Consider the following 17,812-nt stretch of genomic DNA (forward strand, 5'->3'; position numbering starts at 1 on the left):
AAAAAAAAATTCCTTGACAAAACCATTACATCCCTTATTAAACTACCATATTACTAATTTAGATTACTTAACCACATTACTGACACGTCTCCCTTCATAAAGAATAATTTCTTAAGTTTAGCCACCACTAACCGAGATACAGTATTGTCAATTGAAACAAAATTAAAATTTTTAGTCATTAAACGAATCCAAACATTTAAAACATGATAAAAACTAGTAATGATTTTAAATAATTACTTTTTGAGTAACTTCATAAAATTATACTTAGTAAAGTAAGTTGATAAGTGCTATCTGCAATGATGAAAATATAATACTTTTATGGGTTCATTTTATATATACAATAGTATATATAAACAACTTGGGGATCCTTAATTAACGGTATTAAATTCTTATAAATTACATACATATCCTTATTCTTCCTTAAAAAATACATTGCAGCCATAATTCAATGCATAAACCGATTCCAAATAAGGGAAAGAATTTTCTTCAAACAACAGAGAAGACAGTCTATGGGATTCAGGACCATAAATTTTACCTACCTCGTTGTACCTAGCCGTAGCTTTCTTCTCCACATTAATGGCAAGCATTTGTGTCCTGAAACTCAAAGTTTTTGTCTTTTCTATCAACTGCTGATAAGGAGATACAGCCTGTGTACCCATAACTACGTGACCTTGCTGGGAATCTATCTTGGCATCTAACTTGGCTTGTCGAATGAGATTTACAATCCACCGTTCAGCATCCTTAGGGGTCATGTTCAACTTCTCAGCTAACATGCTGTGCAAACGATTACAGTAAGGATTAGCATAATGTACCTCTGTTATACGTGTTGTGACATAATAAAATAAATATTTGTATGCCCATGAGTAACTTGAACAGAAATGGTATGATGTAGATATAAATCAACTTGAGTATGCAGGCTACAAGGAAAATTGTACTTACTTTATACTGATACACTGATGTATTCTGCAGAACAACTCAAAAATCATCAACCTGGCATTTTCAATGAAGTCATCTTGACAAGCCACCAGGAAGAAATCATTTTCTAAGACTGTGGCACACTGCTGCAATTTTTCTTGGGCAGCATCAAAATCAAAATCTACATAAAGATGAGCCAAAAACTCTGTGATCGGGTCTTTGTAAGTGTAACTTTCTTGCTGAATGACCCGGACCAAATCCTGCAAAATTTAGAATTACAAATAAGAACTAAAGTTCAAACAAAAAGATTTTATAAGTCTTCATCTGTACTGTTACAGCATTATCTATCGTTTACTGCCCTTTTCCTTATTGCTTTACTTAAATATAAAATTCTTCATAAAGGTGTGTATAATGCTCAAGAAGGCTCCTATCAGCCGGAATCATAGCTCTGTGTATTATCCTAGTAAAAGAATAATCAAACTAAAAGAGGGAAGGTGTGAAAACTAAACTTGCAAAGAGCTCGTTTAAAGAATTTGCAACAGCAGGTTGTTTTAGCTATAAGTCGAGTAAAGGTAAAAAGAAATACCTATATCAACTATTCAACATTAACGTTACGCAAGTGCAAAGGAATTTGACATGAATATTATGCAAAATCCAGCCCAGGCTTTTTTTTTTTTTTACTGGGGTTAAAGGTTTTTATGGGCAGAATGCATGTTTTTTTTTATTTACAAAGTACTGACCCCATATATACTTTCTATTACATTATCTATTCTTTACCTTAATATTTAAATCTACAGTAGCAATATTCCTGTGCCCCACCTTCATTTGTATAATCCTTGAAAAATCAAGAGAAAAATATAAAATTGAGTTGAACAGCCATGAAAGTGTCCTAAGTAAAAGATCCTTTCCAGAGATCAATTTTGAGTCCAGTCTGTACCAATGTTGCAGTCCCCTATTTCAAGGGTTGTCAGACCAGGACCCGGTATATATGATGATTAAGAATTCTTTAGCTTAGACCTACTATGGAAAGTTTGGAAAACTGTAAAAAGAAACCACAAAGCCAAATACCTAATGTACATGATAAAACTTATTGAGATTGAAATGTATTCCTTCTCCAGTTTGTCTGACTTTTTTTCTAATTCATTACAGTTAACTGTGGCTGTTTTTATTTTTCCATTGAAATATTTACTGCATTAACCTGTTATATACAGTCAGCCCTCCCTATTCACAGGTTCTTTCTTTGCAATTTTGATTGTTCGTGATACAGAGAACCGTATAACCTATTAAATAAAAAAAAACACTTTCGTGGTTTTACAATAAGTACTCTCACTGCTCAAACACTTCAAACTGACTGTGCTCCTTAGCACCCAGCATGCTTTGCGATGTTTACCCTCTCCACACAGTACAATACCCCATCTTTCATTTACAAAGCCTCAGCCTTCCATTATTTCTCGTCGTGTGTGTTTCTGCTTTGGTCTTTTTCGTGTAGTATCACATTGTGATGTAAAAATCTATACATATCCAGTGTTATATAGATTTTAGAATAAAACGTGATATGTACTGTACATTACGCTACTCCATCCAACAAAACATCAACAGGTCAAAGAGTTGCATCATACTTCACACTGCATAAAACTTCGTACATACATGGTTAGTGATGTTGTACTGATACTTTTTATTGTATTAGTATATTCATTGTGTAATACTGCAATGTTATTGTTATATTAGCTACTGTACAATACTGTATATAAAATACCATACTTTACAGTAGTAATGTAGATATAGGCTATGAGTACAGAGAGTTTCAATGGCGCGAGTTGACCTGTCGAAAACACCATATGTAGGTATAAGTGTGGTAATGATTCACATTATGTGTACCTTAGTGTTAACGTGTACTTAGTACACATTTTCATGTACTGTACACTAATTGAATGTATTCATTTATTAATATAATACTTATATTGTGACAGAAACCAAGTAAAAACAATATTAGGCAATACTTTGGGTGTTAGTCGACCGCTTGTAGCGAGTTCGTAGGTTAGGAGTTAACTCACCCTAGGACAGCAAGTATTCACGGATTCTCGCCAGACTTACCTAACCCAGCTAATAAGGAGGACTGACTATATTATCATTGATAGCTTGTAAATTCTGGGACATGTCAGCTAAGATTGAAGAATACAATAATCATAATTACAACATGAAATACTGAAGTTAAGGTAAATGGGCTGATTGGCATACACCAAAATAAAAAAAAAAATGGTTTCTAAGTATACTGTTCTATTCTTCATTATGTATCACACTAAAATATACACAACAGTACTATAATAATGTACTGTACAGTACTATAGCGGTAAATAGCTAAAAAAAGGAAAAAAAACCTGGCCTTTTTTAAAATTGCAAAACTATTCTATTATATCTTTCATAATCTAAAAACAAAGGGTTTTAAATATATCTGTTCTACTTTAAATTACGTATCAAACTAAAAGTTACACAACAAGGGAAACGGAGATAGGGGGGACTGCGCAAAATTCTTGGTCGGATAGGGAGGAGAACCCAGATACACGTAAGAAAGTAGTTCGAGGTAAGTACTCCGCGTTGGAACAATTATACTTTTAAAGGATCTAATTAATTAACCCAAATTCATTTGTCATTCGCCTGTCATTTAGTAATTTTATTTTGAACTAAATATTCCACAAATTTTTACTTATATTGAAAGAATTCCTGATAAAATACATGCTTTCATACTGTAGTCTATGTAATCAGCAATTTTATACTTTGTAAAAGGTAGATATCTAAATGATGTGGGGGTTAAATGTCGATAAACTGAGCTTTTGACGTAGGCATATGAACATCAGGGAAGGTTCATATAAATGATGGTCTTGAGCTTTGAATACTATTTAATAAAAGCCCTTTAGATCAAGAAAATTATACAAACTACAGGATGTCACATTTTCATATAAAGTAATCCATTTACTGTAGCCTGCAACATTCCTTATAGTAATGTGAAACCAATGATCAAGTGAAACCAATGATCAAAAAACCAAATATTTCGAGTGATTGCCTTACCTTCATTGCAGCTCTTCTACTGTTCTTATTTATAACAACTGCAGTTGCAAGATACCTCAAAACATGAGGGCACATAGTTTGCAAAGCATTCAAATATGGCTGCTGGTACAAAAACATCTCTATGATCAATTCTCGACCTGAAATATTAAAACACACAACCACAGATGTTTTATAAATTACATATAGAATTCTTTTTAAAAACTGATATGTCATTAATGATATATTGTTGCTGTTAAAATATAAACATTTAAATAATATTATTCCAATGCAACGATCAAGATTAAAGTCTTCAAAGGTCATGTTTGTAAGAAATAAGCAAGTTAACACATTTGAAGTCAAAGATCAGTTACAAAACTAATTAGCGATAAGTTAACACAAACAACATCTGAAGCGAAAGATCAGTTAAACAAATTAAGTTCAATAAGACTTCACCTAACCTTTGTTATGATTGAAGAATACGAAGAGAGACCAGTGAATAAGCCAAGTACGTTGCTGAAGTGCTTGCAGGGGGGAGGTGGTGAGATTGCTCTCAATGAATTCCTTCAGACGATTAAGATCCTCAAGAGCATTTTCCCAATTCTGAGTTAAAATTTCAGAAGCCAACTTTCCCCATAAACCATTCAGAAAGTTCTGTTAAAAGAGGGGCATGATAAAGCAACATAACAGAGAGAAGGGATTACAGCCCTTCTAAACATTTACTCAACAATTATCTTAAGGTACACTTGTTCTATATATAAAGTTGACAACCAACTACACTAACATTTACACACAATGTTCATAAAATGTTTTCCCATCAACTTGCACATTTTTCATTCTAGGAAGTACTGTACAGTAAAGCTGCATCACTAAGATTCAGAAAATACAACACAGCAAGACATGATAAAAACTTTATTACTTCTACTCACATTCTTCTTATAAATGTCGTACGCAGGTAATTTGTAGTGCTAAAATCTCTCAGAATAAATCTATTTTACTAAAAAAAAAACTCATATAGTAACAAAGCTAGGCATTCAAAACTGAAACAGCCACTTTATGACAATGAAGTTATTCCTGTTTGTTATCCATATGAAAGATGTAAAATACTGCCATCCTTGCTTTTTGTCCCCCTAAAATATGTTTTGACAATGAAATCACTGCTGCTTCTTTGTTATTCATAAGAAAGAGTTGAAAGATACTATTATCCTTACTGTATAATCAATTTCATTTTAAAATAAAACTACTGTACAAGATTAATAATATGGGAACTTTATAATCAATATATTGTACAGGTACAATGAAATTGAAAGTAAAAAGCAACATGTTATTTACACATGGTAAATGCTGATGTTAAGTTAAATTAATCCGGAGGCAAAGTGAAATTAGGGAAAACCTCACACAAAAACTGAAGTGAAAGTTAAAAGAAAAGAATTGCAAGATGGCAGAAAGACGAATAAAGGTAAAATTAAAAAAGCTAAAAGATAGGTGTAACTGGAGCTGAATGAATACTGTACTGCAAAGACCAAGTAATGCCAACAGTGCACAGCTTGAGGTGCAGACGGTACGACCCTTTTATTCATCAAGTCATAGAAGACCTTCCAGGATTCTTGTTCAGTTCTCATAAAGTCATATCACATAGGACCTTGTGGGATTATGCCCTTCTCAGTTCTCATCAAAACAGAGTTGCCGATGTTTAAAGAATACGCTCATGGTAAGGGAGGCTGGCGCTTGCATTATCATTGTGTTAATATGAACAAATAATTTTTATGATAAAAGGAATTATTTCAATACTTTTGGAAGGAACAGGTTTGACTCCTTAATTTGAATAAATATATACCCCTCCCTATTGGGTGTGATACTCATTTTCCAACACTCGCCCCTACCATGTCAGGCTTCTGCCTCTGTGATTGGTCAACTTTCTCGAAAAAACATTCATAAAGTTTTGAAAAAAGAAAGGCATTAAGAAATATACTGTACAAATGTAAAAGAAAATACAGTAAATCCGCGCTTGCGCGATTTCACTTATAAGAAACACAGAACTGCAATACCTATATACAGTACATACATATACCAAGGCATTTCCCCCAATTTTGGGGGATAACCAACATCAAACAAATGAAACAAAAAAGGGGACCTCTCCTCTCTACATTCCTCCCAGCCCGACAAGGGACTCAACCGAGTTCGGCTGGTACTGCTAGGGTGCCACAGCCCACCCTCCCCCATTATCCACCACAGATGAAGCTTCATAACGCTAAATCTCCTACTGCTGCTACCTCCACAGTCAACTAAGGAATCGGAGGAAGTAGCATGACTTACCGGAACTGTGTCACAATCGCTCGCCATTCATTCCTATTTCTAGCACGCTCTTTTGCCTCTCTCACATCTATCCTCCTATCACCCAGAGCTTCCTTCACTCCATCCATCCACCCAAACCTTGGCCTTCCTCTTGTACTTCTCCCATCAACTCTTGCATCATCACCTTTTAGCAGACAGCAATTTTCCATTCTCTCAACATAGCCAAACCACCTCAACACATTCATATCCACTCTAGCTGCTAACTCATTTCTTACACCCGTTCTCACCCTCACGACTTCGTTCCTAACCCTATCTACTCAAAATACACCAGCCATACTCCTTGGACACTTCATCTCAAGCACATTCAAGTTCTCTGTCTCCGTCACTTTCATTCCCTACAACTCCGATCCATACATCACAGTTGGTACAATCACTTTCTCATACAGAACTCTTTACATTCATGCCCTACCCTCTATTGTTTACTACTCCCTTAACTGCCCCCAACAATGAATCCTTCATTCACTCTGACGTACATCTGCTTCCACTCCACCATTTGCTGCAACAACAGACCCCAGGTACTTAAACTGATCCACCTCGTCAAGTAAGTCTCCATTCAACATGACATTCAACCTCGCACCACCTTCCCTTCTCGTACATCTCATAACCTTACTCTTACCCACATTAACTCTCAACTTCCTTCTTTCACACACTCTTCCAAATTCTGTCACTAATCGGCCAAGCTTCTCTTGTGCGTCCGCAACCAGTACAGTATCATCCGCAAACTACAACTGATTTACCTCCCATGCATGGTTATTTTCGTCTACCAGTTTCAAGACTGTCACACAGCTACAGGAAACCACTGGAAATTTGTCCTCCCGTTTAAATATCCCATGCCAATGACTATCAGCAAACAAAATTATCTAAAAGCAAGAAGAAAATAGCCAATTGAGGAGGTAGAAATATGTCTACTATCCGGCAGATGAAAGCAAAAGTCAGGGCTCATTGGCCTGTCAGGTGGGAGGGGCTTCCCCGTCACCCAGCAGTAACCATCGTCACCTTGTTCCAAGTTTTAAGAGGTGTACCAAGCTTCGCTGAAAGCATAGTTCTATTAAAGGAAGATGATTTGAATTAGTATAGGTACAGCTCAATGATGGCTAATCATAATGGCCCATAAGAAGGGTTACTCCAAGTATGTATTGCCATGGCTAAATTACAACTTGATGAATAAATTTAGACTTTTAGGATAGAACCAAAGAACTTGATGTTATAAATATTTGTGAATTGCCAGTCTACCAAACGGAGAATAAAAACTGACAGGAAAGCTTTGTAGCCATTATTATCAAATAGAGTTTCTTCTATCTAGTAAGCAAAATGTGGGGAAACAGTTTGTTATACTTAATAGGGCAAAAAATTGTAATAACCTCAGTAATACACTACAAAAACACCCAACCATTCAGCAATAAGAAAAATAAATAGCAATATAGATCTCTACTTACCTTGTCATTGACAGGTACAAGACCACGATGTAGATAGAGATAATCAGCTGCTCCAGAGTAGTTACCACATTCATACTGAAACTTTGCAAATGCGAACAGGGTGTCTAACATCTCCGGTCGAAACTGAAATAAAAGGCTTATGATTTCAAAATAATATGAGAATGAAAAAAAAAAAAACTTATGCATCAAATTATTCCTAATACTGTACATTCATGTTTGTATATACCTTTCATTAAAAGCAAGGTGTACTAACACATCCTATACAAGAAATGCTGAAGGGTGAATTAAAATTAAAAAAGTCTTGGGTATTAAATCTTCAATTAGTGGTTATACAAGCTTTACAAAACCATGAGTTTTTCTTACATTGTGATTGTCTATAAGGAACTGCATGAGAGTTCGATGATCTCGGGATGATTGCAGTTGTTTTTGTACCTCTTGGTCACCAAATATTTTGAAGATTGGGTCAGTTTCACTCTGAAATTATTAACACAAAAGATTAGAAAACAATATGAAGTCACTTAATAAAATACTTTCATGAACCATAATTCTTAAGTTGAAGGATAAAAATTTAAATAGCTTATTTTTTTGCAAATAATTATGTCTAAAAATACAAATTATAGTATCTACAACTGTTTACTTTGTATTTCCCTAACAAAACAAAATTAAGATTTCCTGGATGTGTGAAAAATTACTTTAAGTACTTTATTCTGCTATGAAGTTGGAACATTTATGTCCAGGGGACATAAAGGAGCAAGAACAATGACAATGCAATGGTTTGTTGTGATGAAATATTTTCTTTAAATTATATTAACATTTCAAGAATCACAGCTTATTGCTTATCTCTTGCTTGAGGGTACACTCAGGCACAATGTCTATTTCCTTTCCCCATAGGGCTATTTTCCTTATTGCAGCCTTTAGGCTTATAGCATCCTTCTTTTTCAACTAGGGTTATAGCTTAGCTAGTAGTTATAATGTAATAATATTAATAAAATAATTAATTACCTACTTGAGTATGAAAGTGAAAGCTGAACATTATAGAAACAAAAATTACATGATCGCGAAAGTACCAAGGTTGGACAAGTTTCAGAGGCTTTGGTAGCCTAAAATAAAGTACATTATTTCACTCAGAAGGTGGACTGGATGGCTATAGACAAAAGGTTGCCCTGCACCAAACCTTTTGAAGTCACTTTGAAATAAAGTGGGTTACTTAAAACTCTTGAAGTCATATAGCTAGGAAAAAAAGGATTTCATACCTCCAATTAGATCATAAGTTATATGGTAAGATATCTATAATTAGTATGTGGAAAGCCTTTATAGATTGATGTACAGTACTTGCAATTCATGCTTTACAAAATGACTAGAGTCCATTTCTTTTAGCGAGGCATATTTGCACCGACTCGCAGTGGTGCCCTTTTAGCTTGGGAAAGTTTCCTGATCGCTGATTGGTTAGAATTATCTTGTCCAACCAATCAGCGATCAGGAAACTTTTCCGAGCTAAAAGGGCATCACTGCGAGTCGGTGCAAATATGCCTTGCTAAAAGAAATGGACTACAGGTGCTGAGGCCAGGGAGGCAATTCCGACCAGTCCCTTGAAACTTTGGGAAAACAAAAGCAATTGCAAGATAAAAAGAGGTAGGGTAAAAAAGTTTCCTTCTTTGCTAGCCTGTAAAACTTATATCCTTATATCCTGAGGGATCTGTATGATGAAGGCTAAGTGTGCTCGAGAATATGGACCTAGCTTCCAAAAATGGAAGCTTCTATGAAAGTACGATACAATAGTCCATTAACTCCAAGGATTCTGAAATACAAGACAGTACTATACTTCATTAACTACAGGTAGTAAGCCAAAAAAAAAAGTGTAAACTTGACAGCAAGGGAGGATATTTCATAATTAGAGGCATCCAATGTTTCAGTAATCCATGAATAACTGAATTGTGTTCTGCCTTCCTGTGCCAAGTAATGAAGTCCCTATACGAAACCTGGATCACCAGACAAATTTGTTTGATATCAGTATCAGTATTGTTCGTTTTTTCATGTGTACTTGCCTTCTTTTCTTCTAATTTCTATTGCTTTAGTTTCTTCCTTACTATGTAACTATCCTGCATTCAATATTTCTTCATATCAATGTCCTTGAATCATGGGCAAGTATGGACATACTGTTATTTTAATCAAAAATTCTAATTTCCATGATTTATACCCTGAGATTTGTGTGTTGTTTTGAATCTCACACTATTCTGGATGGAAGGTTCTTTAAAAAGCAAACTGGTAAACATTCTAGAAAGATATTTAAAAATGATATTTTAATTATAAAATAAATTTTTGAATATACTTACCCGGTGAATATATAGCTGCAACTCTGTTGCTCGACAGACAAACTGTACAGAAAAAACTCGCCAGCGATCGCTATACAGGTTGCGGGTGTGCCCAACAGCGCCATCTGTCGGCCAGATACCAAGCTCTATGTAAACAAAGACTCAATTTTCTCCTCGTCCCACTGCGTCTCTATTGGGGAGGAAGGGAGGGTCATTTAATTTATATATTCACCGGGTAAGTATATTCAAAAATTTATTTTATAATTAAAATATCATTTTTAAATATTTAACTTAGCCGGTGAATATATAGCTGATTCACACCCAGGATGGTGGGTAGAGACCAGTAATATATGTTTACATTTTATGAGCTAAGAGTTTTTATTTCATTTTAGAAGTTATCAAAATAACAAAAACAAAATAAATAGGTACCTGGTAAGGAAGTCGACTTGAACGATTACTCTGCCTTATAAGTACGACTTCCTTACGGAGCCTCGCGATCCTCTTAGGATGCTGATCGACCCCTAGGAGCTGAAGTATCAAGGGTTGCAACCCATACAACAGGACCTCATCAAACCCCTAATCTAGGCGCTCTCAAGAAATGACTGACCACCCGCCAAATCAACCAGGATGCGAAAGGCTTCTTGGCCTTCCGGACAACCCATAAAAACAACATTAAAAAACATTTCAAGAGAAAGAATAAAAGGATATGGAATTAGGGAATTGTAGTGGTTGAGCCCTCACCCACTACTGCACTCGCTGCTACGAATGGTCCCAGTGTGTAGCAGTCCTCGTAAAGAGACTGGACATCCTTTAGATAAAAAGACGCGAACACTGACTTGCTTCTCCAATAGGTTGCGTCCATTATACTTCGCAGAGATCTATTTTGCTTAAAGGCCACGGAAGTTACAACAGCTCTAACTTCGTGCGTCTTCACCTTAAGCAAAGCTCGGTCTTCCTCACTCAGATGTGAATGAGCTTCTCGTATTAACAGTCTGATAAAGTATGATAAAGCATTCTTTGACATAGGCAAAGATGGTTTCTTAACTGAACACCATAAAGCTTCAGATTGGCCTCGTAAAGGTTTGGTACGCTTTAAATAGAACTTAAGAGCTCTCACAGGGCATAAGACTCTTTCTAGTTCATTGCCTACAATCTCCGATAAGCTGGGAATATCGAAAGATTTAGGCCAAGGCCGAGAAGGCAGCACATTTTTGGCTAGAAAACCAAGTTGTAGCGAGCAGGTGGCTTTTTCTGACGAAAATCCGATGTTCTTGCTGAAGGCATGAATCTCACTGACTCTTTTAGCTGAGGCTAAGCATACCAGGAAAAGTGTCTTTAGAGTGAGATCTTTCAGGGAGGCTGATTGTAGCGGCTCAAACCTGTCTGACATGAGGAATCTTAGTACCACGTCTAAATTCCAACCAGGGGTAGCCAAACGACGCTCCTTGGTGGTCTCAAAAGACTTAAGGAGGTCTTGAAGATCTTTATTGTTGGAAAGATCTAAGCCTCTATGCCGGAAGACCGATGCCAACATGCTTCTGTAGCCCTTGATAGTGGGAGCTGAAAGGGATCGTCCTTTTCTCAGGTATAAGAGAAAATCAGCTATTTGAGCTACAGAGGTACTGGTCGAGGATACAGAAACTGATTTGCACCAGTCTCGGAAGACTTCCCACTTCGATTGGTAGACTCTAATGGTGGATGCTCTCCTTGCTCTAGCAATCGCACTGGCTGCCTCCTTCGAAAAGCCTCTAGCTCTCGAGAGTCTTTCGATAGTCTGAAGGCAGTCAGACGAAGAGCGAGGAGGCTTTGGTGTACCTTCTTTACGTGAGGCTGACGTAGAAGGTCCACCCTTAGAGGAAGACTTCTGGGAACGTCTACTAGCCATCGAAGTACCTCGGTGAACCATTCTCTCGCGGGCCAGAGGGGAGCAACTAACGTCAACCTTGTCCCTTCGTGAGAGGCGAACTTCTGCAGTACCTTGTTGACAATCTTGAACGGTGGGAATGCGTAGAGATCCAGATGTGACCAATCTAGGAGGAAGGCATCTATATGTATTGCTCTTGGGTCCGGGACTGGGGAGCAATAGATTGGAAGCCTCTTGGTCAGCGAGGTTGCAAAGAGATCTATGGTTGGTTGGCCCCAAGTGGCCCAAAGTCTCTTGCACACATCCTTGTGGAGGGTCCATTCTGTTGGAATTACTTGCCCTTTCCGACTGAGATAATCTGCTATGACGTTCAAGTTGCCTAGGATGAACCTCGTTACTAGGGAGATGTCTTGACCTTTTGACCAGATGAGCAGGTCCCTTGCGATCTCGTACAACGTCAGTGAGTGGGTACCTCCTTGTTTGGAGATGTACGCCAAGGCCGTGGTGTTGTCTGAGTTTACTTCCACCACTTTGCCTCGAAGGAGAGACTTGAAGCTTTTCAAGGCCAGATGTACTGCCAACAGCTCCTTGCAGTTGATATGCATGCTCCTCTGACTCGAGTTCCACAGTCCTGAGCATTCCCGACCGTCTAGTGTCGTGCCCCAGCCCACGTCCGATGCGTCCGAGAAGAGAACGTGGTTGGGAGTCTGAACAGCCAGGGGAAGACCCTCTCTTAGGTTGATATTGTCCTTCCACCAAGTCAGACAATACTTTATCTTTTCGGAAATCGGGATCGAGACCGCTTCTAGCGTCTTGTCCTTTTTCCATTGAAAAGCTAGATGGTATTGAAGAGGACGGAGGTGTAGTCTTCCTAGTGACACAAATTGTTCCACGGATGACAGCGTCCCTACCAGACTCATCCACAGCCTGACTGAGCAGCGTTCCTTCTTCAGCATCTTCTGGATGGATAGCAGGGCTTGATCTATTCTGGGGGCTGATCGTCTTGTTGTTCAGCAACGTCCTCATCAGATAGTTCCTCATCCGAAAACTGATGAGGAAACGGCAACGGAGTGGGCAACGTCTGGCTCGCTGAGTCCGGTCGCACTGGTGCATGCGTGACGGAGCCGGACGCAACATCATGGAACTGCTGCACAGTCTGAGAACTGTCAACAACCATGGGTGCGCGAGGAAGCACAGCGTCCACCCGAGACTGTCTAGACCGTCTGGGTTGTGCAGTCAACACCATACCGGGTTGCTGAGGTTTACGCACTGCGTCAAAACAAGTCACCTCTGCTGGTTGTTGAACGTCCTGAACGTCAACAACCACCTCCGAGCGTCGCTTAACGTCAACGTGCGGCTGGCAACCCACACTGGGTCGCATCGGTGGAGGAACCACCTCAACTGGCAGACGCGAGAAGGTTACCTCAGCGTCAACAGGACGCACAACCGACCGGTTGGAAGGTTGTTGGCCAGAAGGTTCGGCAGCAACCTTCTCCGCATTAAAGTCCTCTATCAAGGACGCAAGCTTGGACTGCATGTCTTGCAGCAAAGCCCATTTAGGGTCTACGGGAGCAGGTGCGGCAACAGACGGGGTTAGCGACTGAGGCGGTACCGCTTTCCATCCCTGAAAGCCTTGTTTATGCATGACATAATTGTACAGCAAAACTTCAAAGGCTCGAAAACAGCTGTGAAGTTGACCTGTAAAAAACTTGGAGCGTCTCCTGGCCAGGCGCCAGGGAGAGTCTACGAGAATTGAGAAGTCTATCTGGGCAGAGGCATGAACTCCCAAGCCGAGAACTTCTCTCGTGTCATATCAGACCCTCGCTCTATAAGCCAGTTTAAAAGAAGGGAAAGCAAAGGCTGTATCCCCCAAACTCCTCCTGGTGATAAACCAGTCGCCTAGCAAACGTAAAGCTCTCTAGGAGAGCGAGAGAGCACTAGCTTATAAACAACGGCTTCGAAGTAGCTAGGCCTAGTGTAAGCTCTGACGTTTAGGCGAACGAGGAGCAGCAGTTACAAAAAAGATCCGGACAAAGATCCTTAAAAAAATCATCATGATTTAATTAAAGTCCATAGAGGGCTAAGCAGCTTTAGGCTCCTCTCCATCTGACAGAGTCCTCAAGGGAATATCAGTAGGAGGGGAAACAGCAACTTCCTCATCTACAGGAACCTTGTCCGATAAAAGCTGAGTCTCAAGCAAGGGAGAGACCTACCGTGGTGGCAATGCTTTACAAGCAGAGTCCACACTCACTGGTGCATTAGTAGCGGACCAGGACGCAACGTCATGTAACTGCTTGGCAGTCTGTGACCTGTCAACAACTGAACTGTCAACCACAACAGGTGCGTGAGGACGCACAGCGTCCACTCAAGACTGCTTTGACTGCCTAGACTGAGCAGTCAAAACAACTCTAGAATGCGGAAGTTGACGCACAGCGTCAAAACAAGTCAACTCCGATTGTTAGCGAACGTCTTGAACGTCAACAGGAGCATCAGCAAGTGGCCTAACGTCCAAATGCGGCTGAAAATCCACACGAGACCGCATCGAGTGTGGTTCTAAACAACCTGACTGACGTGACTTAGCTACGTCAACGTCAACAGGAAGCACAAAGGAACGTTAGGTTGGCTGAAAGCCAGGCTAGACTCAACGGACTAATCGGCAGAATAGTCTTCCATAAGGGAGGGAAGCATATTCTGCATGTCTTGCCGTACAACCCATTAAGGATCAACGGAAATGGTTGTGGTAAGAGACGAGGGTAACGTCTGTGACCGCAACACTTTGCCAACAAAAAAGACTCTCGGAGTCTGTGTTATGCTTTTGTTAGGCGGCGAGCAGTTATCCGATGACTGCATAGGGTCAGAGCTGTCCTAATGGCTGTAACCAGGACGCTGGACCTGTCCTGAAAGGACTGACTTTCGCTTAAGGGCTTCGAAACCTTGTGACAGGTTTCTTATGCGAAAAGCCTTCGGATGACGAGGAGAAAAAACGTCTCTCTCGTCTTATGGTAGGGGAGATCTTGGTAAGATACACCCGACACCATAGAGGGAAACGTCTGTTCGTTGATCAAGGCCTCTCGAACCCATAAGTCGTTCGACATTACTTCTCCCCTGTTTAGGAGCTTGCAAGAGGTCCCGGACTAGGTGAACGACAGGCACGAACAGACGAACCCTCGGACGCAACACTGTAACACTTTGCGCAATATCACTTTATCACTTCGATTTTCTGTTTTGCACTTATTTCACTGAAATCGAAACTTTTACTGATTTCTACCTGAAGCACACAATTCTACCCTTCATCAAAAGGTAGTAATTGCGAAATCAGTTGTATAATGCAAGCTCATTAATACCAGCAAAAAACAGAAAACATATTTTAAGATAAAAAATTCAGTGGTTGGGGAAGAGACTAAACACTAGTTCATATAAACTACGTTTTCAATCTCTCACCGCACATAGCCTGGGGACGAGAATAAAAAACTAAAAACGTTTTATCCTTTCTCCCCGTACAGAGACTAGGGACGAGAGTAACTCGAGAACAACGTTACCCGCTTGAACGGAACGTTTTCTCTCATCTCTCTCCCTCCGTCTCTCTCTCTCTCTCTCTTTCTCTCTTGATTTCGCACCTAAGAGAAGAGCCCAATTACATTTCGTCAAAAAAACATGTTATTTGACCAAAGAAAAAAACTGAAAGGTTTTTCAATTAAAAAGTTCCTTTAAAAAAGAATTTAAAACATTTAAGCTTTGAAAGAATAATGAACAAAACGTCAGAATCGATTTACTCTTTCTGCAAAGTGAAACCGTGATACTCTCTCTCTCTATCGTAACGATAGAGCGCAAACTGCGTAGTATAAATAAACTAAACGTTAGTTCATCTTTGAAAACAGTACGGAGACTATTCAAAGAAATTCTTTCATAAAATATTTTTTAAAAATATTTATTTAAAAGGTTTTAAATCATTAGCTCTTTAAAAGCTATTTACGATTGCAAAGGGCTCAACGTTGTTTAACTTCGGTTTCCAAGTTAGGACCGCCTACTCTCAGGAAAGGTCGCATATAAACAAAACATTAAAATTTATTTTTATATGTTTATAATAAATGGAAAGTTAATCGAAGAGGCCTAATAAAGGCGGAGAGATATAAAATATATAGAGGAAAATCTATAATTAATTTATAACGTGATAAGATAATTACTAAAAGCCTAAACACACTTCCGTCTAAGGGAAGGGTCGGCCATTTAAAAGTGAAAGAAAGTCCATACTCTCTTTGTCACCATAATTAAATCTATCCAAAACGAGTTCAAGATTTAAGATGAAGATAAAACACCTGCACTGCGAAAGCTCAAACCAGAATATAGTACTTCACCAAAGATGATGGGAAAAACTCCAGGTTTCAACAGCGAGTAAAGTACGTCTTGTCGACACGTCGACAGAGAGAAAATTGAGTCTTTGTTTACATAGAGCTTGGTATCTGGCCGACAGATGGCGCTGTTGGGCACACCCGCAACCTGTATAGCGATCGCTGGCGAGTTTTTTCTGTACAGTTTGTCTGTCGAGCAACAGAGTTGCAGCTATATATTCACCGGCTAAGTTAAATATTTAAAATTATTCATTATATCTGACCATAAATCTACAAACAATGAAATAAACTTCCCAAATCAAACATGTTTACCACACAAAGAGAACAAATCAATGTTAAAACTTACAAAATGTACTACCATACCTATCACTATTTAAAGGCTTTAAAGGCCACTCATGAATGGCAGAGGCAAGGGACAATGACATTGCCCTATCAAGCAGGACAATGCCCTAGAGACTGAGCATGTATTCATATGATCAGTGCCCAAGACCATCTCAACCCAAGCTGGGACCAAGGAGGGCTAGGCAATGGCTGCTGATGACTTAGCAGATAAACCTAAAGGCTCCCCAAAAGCCCCGATCCTTAGCTCACAAGGATGGTGAGATTGCAGCGACCAAAGGAACTAATGAGTTTGAGCGGGACTCAAACCCCTGTCTAGTGATCATCAGTCAGGGACATTACCACATCAACCACCACAATCATTTCCCTAACCGTTATCATTTAAGAACAGTAAAATAACAACTGGAAAAAAATTTAAATGACAACCCCAATATGCAATCAGAAAAGAATAAAACCATACAAGGATCAAAGTAGCAATAATTCACATAAAATTTCTCAGAATGTTCAATAAAAAAAAACCTTGAGGCATACAATATAATAGATATAAAATATAAAAAAATTCCTATCTTTAAATGAAAGAAACTATTTTGGCAGACTGGGAAGAATAAAGCCATGGACTAGTCTTTTGATCGAGCCAGTTCAACTACACACTGGGAATGAAGGGATTTCATTCTTTAAAAATAAATTATTCTTGTAATTTTTAGGGATTGGCAAATTTCTTCCTTCTTAAGCACTGTAACAGCATATAAACTCATACTATTCATGGAAATTATAGGTGAAGAAATTCCCAAAATAAAAGTTACCTTGTAATGAAATATCAACCCACTAAAGAAGAAAATATTTCAAAAGGACTCCAAATCACAATCATCAAAAGTTTTAACATTATCCTGATAGATTATCACTTATGACTCTTAAAAGGGTGAACAAGGTTACCCCAATCAAAGTTTAAGTTGTTACCAGCTTACCTGGAGACGTTTTAAATCTGAAACAACTGCTAATCTGCGTTCTGGAAGTTCGTCAGGAATAGGCTGGTCAGGGTACAGCGTTTTTTGGACATCAGTGGCAAAATCCACCATGTTTGTGTAGGTAAGCAATTCAAGCTTAGCACGCAGCAGGTCCGTCACATCATATATCTGTTGAAAAAGTGTTAAAAAGATACCATACATTAGTGCATGTACTGAGCAAAAATTATTAACCCTT

General features: G+C 38.7%; 1 protein-coding gene across 2 annotated transcripts in view; it reads right to left on the minus strand.

Annotated features, from left to right (window-relative positions):
• Positions 1 to 17,812, minus strand: part of eIF3e (eukaryotic translation initiation factor 3 subunit e) — a 39,147-nt gene that overhangs the window by 3,392 nt on the left and 17,943 nt on the right. For both annotated transcript variants that reach the window (XM_068356833.1, XM_068356834.1), the window contains 7 exons: positions 17,578 to 17,745; positions 8,112 to 8,222; positions 7,749 to 7,871; positions 4,419 to 4,611; positions 3,982 to 4,118; positions 940 to 1,175; positions 540 to 774 (listed from right to left, as the gene is read on the minus strand). In XM_068356833.1, the coding sequence (XP_068212934.1) occupies positions 540 to 774; positions 940 to 1,175; positions 3,982 to 4,118; positions 4,419 to 4,611; positions 7,749 to 7,871; positions 8,112 to 8,222; positions 17,578 to 17,745 (1,203 nt within the window). The remainder of the gene's footprint in view (positions 1 to 539; positions 775 to 939; positions 1,176 to 3,981; positions 4,119 to 4,418; positions 4,612 to 7,748; positions 7,872 to 8,111; positions 8,223 to 17,577; positions 17,746 to 17,812) is intronic.

The sequence above is a fragment of the Palaemon carinicauda genome, chromosome 33 (assembly GCF_036898095.1).
Source record: "Palaemon carinicauda isolate YSFRI2023 chromosome 33, ASM3689809v2, whole genome shotgun sequence".
Taxonomy (NCBI): Eukaryota; Metazoa; Arthropoda; class Malacostraca; order Decapoda; family Palaemonidae; genus Palaemon; species Palaemon carinicauda.